Genomic DNA, 10774 nt, shown 5'->3' on the forward strand with positions numbered 1-10774 from the left:
TATGTCCTTCCTGAGGTGTGGGGCCCAAAATTGCCCACAGTACTCCAAATGGGGCCTAACCAGTGCTTTATAAAGCCTCAGAAGTACATCCCTGCTTTTGTATTCCAAGCCTCTTGAGATAAATGACAACATTACATTTGCTTTCTTAATTACGGACTCAACCTGCAAGTTTACCTTTAGAGAATCCTGGACTAGGACTCCCAAGTCCCTTTGCACTTTAGCATTATGAATTTTGTCACCATTTAGAAAATAGTCCATGCCTCTATTCTTTTTTCCAAAGTGTACGACCTCGCACTTGCCCACGTTGAATTTCATCAGCCACTTCTTGGACCACTGTCCTAAACTGTCTAAATCTTTCTGCAGCCTCCCCACCTCCTCAATACTACCTGCCCCTCCACCTATCTTTGTAACTACCTGCCCCTCCACCTATCTTTGTAGGGTTCTCGGTGTTGGGTAAAGATTAGGGTGGGTTAACTGTGTTGGGTGTTGGGTGAAGATTAGAGTGGGTTCTGTGTTGGGTGAAGATTAGAGTGGGTTCTCTGTGTTGGGTGAAGATTAGAGTGGGTTCTCTGTGTTGGGTGAAGATTAGAGTGGGTTCTCTGTGTTGGGTGAAGATTAGGTGGGTTCTCTGTGTTGGGTGAAGATCAGTGTGGATTATCTGTGTTGGCTGAAAATCAGGGTGGGTTCTCTGTGTTGGGTGAAGATTAGAGTGGGTTCTTTGTGTTGGGTGAAGATTAGAGTGGGTTCTCTGTGTTGGGTGAGGAGGGAAGGTCAGAGCTGCATTCTCTGGAGCGGTCGCTAGGTGCCGCTGCACCGGGGTTCAGGGCAGGGTCAGGAGCATGCGCAGTGGGTGGGGGCGTGGTTCGGTGTGGTTGCCATGTTGATGCGGACTTCGCTCAGGGCGATGAGCGGCTCCCGGTCTGTCCTGAGTCGCCCGGAGCGCCTGCCTCACCGAGCCGGGATGGCGGTGAGCATCGGGGTCCAGCCCAGCCCCGACTCCCTGTTCGACGAGCCGTTGCGGATGCGGGTGAGCGGCCTCTCCCCGCTGCAGCCGGTCACCATGAAGGCCTGGCTCCGCGACCAGAAGGGGCAGCTGTTCCAGTCGGCGGCCCTGTACCGGGCGGACGGCGAGGGCGAGCTGGACCCGGCTCACTCCCCCTCCCTGGGGGGACACTACACCGGCATCCAGCCCATGGGGCTCCTCTGGTCACTCAGCCCCCAAACCCCCTTCACTCGCCTGGTCAAGAGGGACGTGGCCTCTTCCCCCCTCTCTGTCCACATCCAGGTGTTTGATGGACACTGCAGCCTGGAGCAGCTCACTCACCAGCCTTTGGCCACCGCCACCAACCAACGCTGGTTCATGAAGGAAGGGGTTAGCAGGATCCCAGTCAGAGAGGGCAGGGTCCGAGGCACCCTCTTCATCCCACCGGGTAATCAATTCATTATTAAATGAATAAGGTGGCACAGTGGTTAGCACTGCTGCCTCACGGTGCCAGTGACCTGGGTTTGATTCCCAGCTTGGGTCACTGTCTGTGTGGAGTCTGCACGTTCTCCCCTTGTCTGCGTGGGTTTCCTCCGGGTGCTCCGGTTTCCTCCCACACTTCCAAAGACGTGCGGGTTAGGTGCATTGGCCGTGCTAAATTCTCCCTCAGTGTACCCGAACAGGTGCCGGAGTGTGGCGACCAGGGGATTTTCCCAGTAACTTCATTGCAGTGTTAATGTAAGCCTACTTGTGACTAACTAATAAATAAACTTTATTGTCCATAGAGTACATAGGGGAGAAGGAAAGGAGAGAGTGCAGAATATACTGTTGCAGTTACAGATAGGGTGGCATGGTGGGCAGCATAGTGATTAGCACTGCTGCCTCACAGCTCTATGGACCTGGGTTCGATTCCCGGCTTGGGTCACTGTGTGGAGTCTGCACATTCTCCCCGTGTCTGCGTGGGTTTCCTCCAGGTGCTCCGGTTTCCTCCCACATTCCGAAAGATGTGCGAGTTAGGTGGATTGATTCAAACAGACACTGCTTTGTGGCGACTCGGGGAATTTTACAGTAACTTAATTGCAGTGTTAATGTAAGCCTTGCTTGTGATTAATAAATAAACTGAAACGTTTTAAAGCTTATTCGAAAAGAGAAAATGCTGCAAAATCCAGCAGTCTGGCAGCATCTGTAAGGAAAGAAAAAACAGCTGCGTTTCGAATCCAGATGACCCTTTGTCAAATTTTAAAGTTTATTTATGTGTCACAAGTAGGCTTACATTAACACTGTAATAAAGTTACTGTGAAAATGCCCTAGTCGCCACAATCTGGTGCCTGTTTGGGTACACTGAGGGAAAATTTAGTATGGCCAATTCACCAAGCCAACATGTCTTTCTGACTGTGGGAGGAAACCAGAGCACCTCGAGGAAAACCCATGCAAACACGGGGAGAACGTGCAAACTCTACACAGTCACCCAAGCCGGGAATCAAACCCAGGTCCCTGGTGCTGTGAGGCAGCAGTGCCAACCACCGTGCTGCCAGTATTGGTTTGGGATACAGTGAAAAGTATTGTTTATTGCATGCTATGCAGACAAACCATACCGTTCATAGAGTACGTAGCGGAGAAGGAAAAGATGAGGTGTGGAATATAGTGTAACAGTCATAGAATATTTGATTTGATTCATTATTGTCACGTACTGGGATACAGTGAAAAGTATTATTTCTTCCACGCTATACAGACAAAACATACTGTTCATAGAATACATGGGGGAGAAGGAAAGGAGAGGGTGCACAATATAGTGTTACAGTCATAGCTAGGGTGTAGAGAAAGATCTATAATATAAGGTAGATCCATTCAAAAGTCTAATGGCAGCAGGGAAGAAGTTGTTCTTGATTCGGTTGGTAGGTGACCTGACTTTTGTATCTTCTTCCTGACGGATGAAGGTGGAAAAGAGTATGTCCAGAGTGCATGCAGTCCCTGATTATGCTGGCTACTTTTCCGAGGCAGTGGGATGCGTAGAATACTATCCAAGAGTTTGAAAGAGTTAGAGTACAGTTTTAAAAGCATAGAATGAGAGTAAAAGATAGAATTAGAGGGATAGCTCGCAAGACGTTGTCACACTCTGGCACCATCCAGAATTTGCACGCTATACAGACAAAGCATAATGTTCATAGAGTACATTGGGGAGAAGGAAAGGATAGGGTGCAGAATATAGTCTTGCAGTTACCATTAGGGGAGCGAGGAGGTAAGGCAGCAGATGCTGTAGCTGGTGTTCTTGGCAATGTGTACAAATTATTGGTTTGCGTCAGTTTGTTTTTGTGTATTTGTGTTTGCTTTTGTCCAGAACGGTATGTCAGCTAACTTACTCAATACAGATTATTGACATTGTTTTTGGTATTGATTGTTCTGTTTGTTACTGTGGGTGAGGGATTTCCTAAGCGTGACTTCCAATTTAGTGTGTAGTGACAAACTAATGGAGTTTAGTGCTTCAACCTGTGTCCATATGGTGATTATAACAGCCGTATGGCTGGTCGAACCTGCATCATCCCCATGAAATGTAAGCTCTGTTTCTCTCCACAGATGCAGCCTGAACTGATAAATTTCCAGAATATTTTTTTACCCTGCTAATCCCCCTGACGCTAAGGGGCAATTTAACATGGCCAATCCACCTAACGTCTTTTGGACTGTGGGAGGAAACCGGAGCACCCGGAGGAAACCCACGCAGACACGGGGAGAACGTGCAGACTCCGCACAGACAGTGACCTGAGGCTAGAATTGAACCCAAGTCCCAGGTGCTGTGAGGCAGCAATGCTAACCACTGTGCTACCGTGCCGCCCGCACGTAAAGCAGTTCTTCTTGTGTCACCTTTGGTTCTTTTGTCAGTAATCTTAAAGCTACGTCCTCTGGTACTCAACCCTTCCACCAGTGGAATTATTTTCCCTTTATCTACTTTTATTCACTTGTCAACTTGCTGCAGATGTTTCTGTCCATAATATGGTCCTTGTAGAGATAAAGTACCACCCTCATAGTGAGGGCATCATTGACCACGTTTAGTTCTGGGGAAGAACAAGACAGTAACCTATGGTCCAATGAATGTTCATTTTTAAGCAAAATTATATGCTGAGCTATTTGTTTGAGAAAGCCCATCTGACTGTCAATCTTCTTTACACTTCATTCAGTAAGGCTTCATCAGTTGGGATGCTGTCTTCCTCCTTATCAAACCTGTGTAATTCTCAAGGTCTGTTCCTTCATGTCAAACACACGTTTCATCTCTAAATACTATGGCTTTGTTCAACCTGATAGCACTATCTTGAAAAACAAGTTTGCCACACAGTATATTGGAGGCTCACCCAAGTTTTAGCAGAAACCAGTGATTTCCCATCAAATTGTCCTCAAACTGAAATCTGAACAGTAGAAGTAGTGTCCTTTAGACTAAAGGAACCCAAATCACCAGATCAGCTCAAACCTGGAGGGGGTGCAGAGGAGATTCACGAGGTTGATTCCGGAGTTGAGAGGGTTGGCTTATGAGGAGAGACTGAGTGGACTGGGGCCAAACTCGATGGAATTCAGAAGAATGAGGGGAGATCTTATCGAAACATATAATCATAGAAACCCTACAGTGCAGAAAGAGGCCATTTGGCCCATCGAGTCTGCACCGACCACAATCCCACCCAGGCCCTACCCACATATCCCTACATATTTACCCGCTAATCCCTCGAACCTACGCATCTCAGGACACTAAGGGGCAATTTTAGCATGGCCAATCAACCTAACCCGCACATCTTTGGACTGTGGGAGGAAACCCACACAGACACGAGGAGAATGTGCAAACTCCACACAGACATTGACCCAAGCCAGGAATCGAACCCAGGTCCCTGGAGCTGTGAAGCAGCAGTGCTAACCACTGTGCTACCGTGCCGCCCGTATAAGATTATGAAGGGAATAGATAAGATAGAAGCAGGGAAGTTGTTTCCACTGGTGGGTGAAACTAGAACTAGGGGGCATGGCCTCAAAGTAAGGGGGAGCAGATTTAGGACTGAGTTGGAGAGGAACTTCTTCACACAAACGGTTGTGAATCTGTGGAATTCCCTGCCCAGTGAAGCAATTGAGGCTACCTCATTGAATGTTTTTAAGGCAAGGATAGATAAATTTTTGAACAGTAAAGGAATTAAGGGTTATGGTGAGCGGGCGGGTAAGTGGAGCTGAGTCCACAAAAAGATCAGCCATGATCTTATTCACTGGTGGAGCAGCCTCGAGGGGCCAGATGGCCTCCTCCTGCTCCTAGATCTTATGTTCTTAACCTCTGCAGTCATGCTACATCCAATCATAAATGGTGATGATAGGTAAATAGGACAGGAGGCTCCACCAACAACTTAATTCAATGGGGAGCCAAACATTCTAGTACAAAATACAAGATGCCTTTGCATCCATCTTTACTGTTCTATTGCAACTCCTAACCAGCAACCCATCTTTCAGCTACTGTAAAGTTAAATTCATCAGGAATTCTGTTGCCTGAATTCTAAGTTGCACCAAGAACTATTCACCCATCATCGTAGAATCCCTGCAGTGCAGAAGGAGGTCATTTGGCCCATCAACTCTGCACCGTCTCTCCAACAGAGCATCTTACCCCGTAACCATGTACATTTACCCCGCTAATCCCCTGTAACATACACATCATTGAACACCAAGGGGCAATTTGGCATGAATGATCCATTATCTATAATTTTCTGAGTTTAGTTAAAGATACATTCTCCGCGTATCAGTGTGCATATCATCCATATTCTCACTGACCTCAGCAGTTCATGGCTCCCGAATGCCATAAATTTTCCCCTTGCATTCAAATCCCTTCACCGCCTTTCCCCTCCTTGTCTCTGCCTCTCCATTGAGAACTCTGCGTTCCTCCAAATCTGAGCTCTTGTTCCAAACCCCACTTCCTTCACGCGCCAGTCATGCCTTCAACGATCTAGGCCCAAGTTCTCAAATTCCCTCCCTGAACCTTGTCAACTCTCCTTTGAAGACACTTAAAACCTCTGACCAAGCTTTTAATCACGTCTTAACAGCTCCTCCTTTAACTCAGTGTCAAGTTTTATCTTGTTAACCTCCTGTGAAGTGCTACTGAATGTTGAAGCTGCTGTAAAAATGCAAGTTATATTTTTATGGGGGTGGCACAGTGGTTAGCACTGCTGCCTCACAGCGCCAGCGACCTGGGTTCGATTCCCAGCTTGGGTCACTGTCTGTGTGGAGTCTGCACATTCGCCTTGTGTCTGCGTGGGTTTCCTCCGGGTGCTCCGGTTTCCTCCCACAGTCCAAAGATGTGCGGGTTAGGTTGATTGGCCATGCTAAATTGCCCGTTAGTGTCAGGAGGACTAACTGGGGTTAATATGTGGGGTTACGGGGATAGGGCCTGGGTGGGATTGTGGTCGGTGCAGACGCGATTGACCAAATGGCCTCCTTCTGCACTGTAGGATTCTATGATTTTGTTCTTCCTGGGCTTTGAATAATAACGTTTCTAGAAGTATTCAATTGGTCAACAAATAGCCTTATCTCTGTGGCACTTTGCAGTACAGAATCAATTTGAATGTTTGAATTTTACAGGCACTGGTCCATTTCCTGGGATCATTGATCTATATGGGTCAGTCGGTGGGATGGTGGAACATCGAGCTAGTCTCTTGGCAAACCATGGATTTCTGACTTTGGCTTTAGGATATTTTGGGTTTGATGACCTTCCAAATGATTTTAACAATCTTGATCTGGAATATTTTGAAGAAGCTGTGAACTTCTTGGGACAGCATCCAAAGGTAAGGTGCTAAACGAATGCAACAGAATCTATGAGAAAGTAGAGGGAAAGACCAACTGGTCCATAAGGCGAGTCCCATTCTCACACAATGCAATGTATACACCATTTCGTACCCCATGTCCAACCACCACCCCCACCCCACAGTCAAACAATCTCATGGGAGAGGCATACAAGAAAAACTTCAGCTAATTCCCAGAGCATCCTTTCAAATCCCTGAAGGCAATTCAACAAAATGCAGTCGTTGATATGGATGCAGTTTGTTAAGAGCTAGGCCAGAAACTCCAAGGTACTTTGTGAAGTTAGCCTAGATCCTACGTTTTACCTTTGATTTTGGCACAGGTGAGTCTAAGGTGTTTCACGCCAGGTATGATTCAAATGACCCTCTAGGAAGTTTTTATCAAACAAAGTTTATTCAAGAACACAGTACATGTATGGATTCAGTTCCAGCCTTGGGTCATTGTGTGGAACTTGCACGTTCTCCCCGTGTCTGTGTGGGTTTCCTCCAGTACTGCGGTTTCTTCCCACACTCCAGAGATGTGCGGGTTAGGTTTGATTGGCCACGCTAAATTGCCTCTTAGTGTCAGGGGGATTTGTAGGGTAGATAAGTGCGGTTATGGGGATAGGGCCTGGGTGGGGTTGTGGTCGGTGCAGACTTGATGACCCAATTGGCCTCCTTCTGCACTATAGGATTCCATGATTCGTAACAGCTAGCTATCCATGTTATTCCAAGTTAGAATCATAGAATCCCTACAGTGCAGAAGGAGACCGTTTAGCCCATCAAATCTGCACCAACTCCCCGACAGAGCATAGCCCTGTAACCCTACATATTTATCCTGCTAATTTCCCTAACCTATGCATCTTGGGACACTAAGTGACAATTTAACATGGACTATCAACCTAATTTGCACATCTTTGGACTGTGGGACAAAACCCACACAGACATGGGGAGAATGTGAAAAATCCACCCAGTCACCCTGTTGCTGTGAGGCAGCAGTGCTAACCACTGTGCCACCATGCCACCTATCCCATGGACATACACCCTCCTTCAGACTTAACACAAAAAGCAAGTATTCTCATGTCTTGCTGGATCTTCAGCTTTTAACAGCTGCTGTGAATTGGTCCTTTGAATGTTGGATTAAATCTCTGAGGCTCCCCAGTCTTGGAACTCTCCTGAAAGTCTCAGGAGAGAGAGAGAGAGAGAGAGTCTCTGCCGCCTTCCATCAGCTTCTGGCAATAAGTAAAACAAAACTAAAACTGGACTTCTCTGTGAAGCAGAGCTGTCCCTAGCCACATGTCATAAACTGTCAATCATCCCAATCAAGCTCCAGTCAGTAATCCCAGAGGTCACATTAAAACCAATGAACACTGCAGAGGGTCATCCAGACCCGAAACCTTGGCTCTCTTCTCTCTCCACAGATGCTGTTAGGCCTGCCGAGGTTTTCCAGCATTTACTGTTTTTGTTTCAGATTCTAGCATCTGGATCAGATGTCCAAATTCAGCACGACAATGGATTAAAGCAGAGTTTTATGCTGGACTTTGGAATTAGTTATCATAGAAATCCTACAGTGCAGAAGGAGGCCATTCGGCCCATCGAGTCTACACCGACCACAATCCCACCCAGGCCCTACCCCTACATATCCACATATTTACCCGCTAATCCCTCTAACATACGCATCTCAGGACTCTAAGGGGCAATTTTTAACCTGGCCAATCAACCTAACCCGCACATCTTTGGACTGTGGGAGGAAACCGGAGCACCCGGAGGAAACCCACGCAGACACGAGGAGAATGTGCAAACTCCACACAGACAGTGACCCAAGCCGGGAATCGAACCCAAGTCCCTGGAGCTGTGAAGCAGCAGTGCTAACCACTGTGCTGCCGTGCCGTCCTAGTTGCATAGGAACAGGAGTAATTTGTTCCGCTTAAGGCCTGTTCTATTTTTGAAAGAAATTAGATGCGACTAAACATTTACTTTTGCTTTATTTGTTTGAGGCACGTACAGTGCAGTTGTTGAATTGTTACATTTTTGTGTATTCATTTTTGAAGGTTCTTGGTCCTGGAATTGGTGCAATAGGAATATCAAAGGGAGGAGACCTAGTTTTATCGATGGCCGCATTTCTACCACACGTGATAGCAGTAGTTAGTATCGGAGGATGCAATGCAAACACGTTGGGTAACCTGCACTACAAAAATATAACTCTTCCCGGCCTGAGCGTATCCATAGACAGAATCAAATTTCTCGAATCCACGTTGGTTGATATCTCTGAGGTGATGCATAACCCAATGGATGGAGCTAACAATGACTGTATTATCCCAATAGAAAAGGCTGAGGGGCATTTTCTGTTTGTGGTCGGAGAGGATGACAAGAATTGGAAAACTCCACTCTATGCTCAGCAGGCTATCGAGAAACTGAAAGAAAACGGCAAAGAGAACTACGAACTTATCACTTACCCTGAGGCGGGACATCTGCTGGAGCCCTCCTATTTTCCATTCTGCTATGCCTCTGTTCATCGACTTGTGGGCCAGCCGGTGGTATGGGGAGGGGAAATGAAGCCTCACGCATTAGCCCAGCTGGACCTATGGCCAAAGATTCAGACATTTCTGCGAAAGCATCTCGAACATCAGAGCAAGTTGTGAAAATGTTCTGTGTTCCCAACACTTGGGGATAAATTGCATTATTTCAGAATTAATTTACTTAATCCAAATTAATTTGTCACAATACGAGGTTTTCTTCCATTTATATGCAATTGTAATTTACTTAATTTAAATGTGCAGCAACTTGTAATGTGTAGTTTATTCTCGTCCAAAGCAGTTATAATTTTTACCTGCCAATTATAATTACATTTTAGTAATAATACATCGCTGTACAATATCTCAATAGGCAGAAATGTATTTTTTTAATTAAATGTGACATTTTCTGTATGAATGTCTTCATTTTTCATTTGCTCCAGGATCAGCTGATATTCTATGTTGGTACTTGAGATTTTGGAGCTAAAGATTTGAGATTGGCAAAGCTTTGTATCGCTTTAAAATGAATGAAAATCACAAGCTAGGAAACACAAACATAAAGCCTCCGCTATAGACCTGAAAAATGCGCTGTATAATGTTCACAATACCAGTATATAGATTATTGCGATGGGGGGAGGGGCTTAATTTAAACTGCACTCTTGTCTCCCCTCACAACCTGTCCATAAGCAGAAAGGTATTTTGATTTGTTTCCCTCTCTATAGGTGGTGGCGTATTTCCCAACCCTTCAGATTTTTGTGTGATCCGATTTTCTAATAATAACTCCACGACAAACTCGAGATGGGATGAACTCTTGCACCCACTCAAACTGCAGGAGGAGGCATCACAATGTTGCCTCCACACTCAGACAGTAAAGAGAGAGGTGGAGAAAAGAAGGATTAACAGTCCAGAGAGCAGGGAAAAATTGGTTCACGTGGGTTCCACAGTCCAGAATTAAAAGTCCAATGAGTTCATGGGGGTGAGTAGGTTGAAAACCGATGCTGTATAATTCACTTTTCCAGGGGTGATGACGTTGCACAATGAGACAAAGATGAACCGGTCTTTTAGGCAATGGTACAGAAGTTTGAGCAGGAGCACTGTAGATGGCACCAGAGGTTCTATATGGGTAGAGCTGCTTTTCTGTGAGGCTGCCAATTAGATGGGAACAGCAGCAGACTGAGCTTTGTGGTTCAGCAAGGCAATAACTACTGGTGCCAAAAGTCAGCGGCCATTGCCACATGATTCCCAACACGATCACCCAGTTGGTCAACCCCGACCCCCTCTCCTTGTTGGTCATGCTCACCACCCCACCCCCCTTCCAACCAGAATGGCTCTCTCCTCCGCTTTGGCCACCCCCTCCCTGCAGTCAGACTCTCTCCCACGCCTCCCCCTCAAGAGTTGGTCTTCCCACCCCAACCCTGAAGTCAGTCTTATCCCCACCAAAACCCGCAATCAGTCTCACCCCAACCCCAAATCCTGCAGTCGCTCTCGCCCCC

At 46.5% G+C, this 10774-nt stretch overlaps 1 protein-coding gene across 1 annotated transcript; it reads left to right on the top strand.

Moving 5' to 3' along the window:
- Positions 1-845: 845 nt before the first annotated feature.
- On the top strand, positions 846-9694 carry LOC144506937 (acyl-coenzyme A thioesterase 1-like). The gene is made up of 3 exons (XM_078233338.1): positions 846-1430; positions 6572-6774; positions 8820-9694. The coding sequence occupies exons 1-3, from the start codon at positions 878-880 to the stop codon at positions 9408-9410; spliced, it is 1347 nt and encodes a 448-aa protein (XP_078089464.1). The 5' UTR covers positions 846-877; the 3' UTR covers positions 9411-9694.
- The last annotated feature ends 1080 nt before the right edge of the window (positions 9695-10774 follow it).

The sequence above is a fragment of the Mustelus asterias genome, chromosome 18, assembly GCF_964213995.1.
Source record: "Mustelus asterias chromosome 18, sMusAst1.hap1.1, whole genome shotgun sequence".
In the NCBI taxonomy this organism is placed as follows: Eukaryota; Metazoa; Chordata; class Chondrichthyes; order Carcharhiniformes; family Triakidae; genus Mustelus; species Mustelus asterias.

Coding starts and splice junctions, on each gene's coding strand:
- LOC144506937 (XM_078233338.1), top strand. CDS start 878: ATGTTGATGCGGACTTCGCTCAGGGCGATGAGCGGCTCCCGGTCTGTC. Junction 1,431..6,571: donor CACCCTCTTCATCCCACCGG/GTAATCAATTCA, acceptor TGAATTTTACAG/GCACTGGTCCATTTCCTGGG. Junction 6,775..8,819: donor TCTTGGGACAGCATCCAAAG/GTAAGGTGCTAA, acceptor TCATTTTTGAAG/GTTCTTGGTCCTGGAATTGG.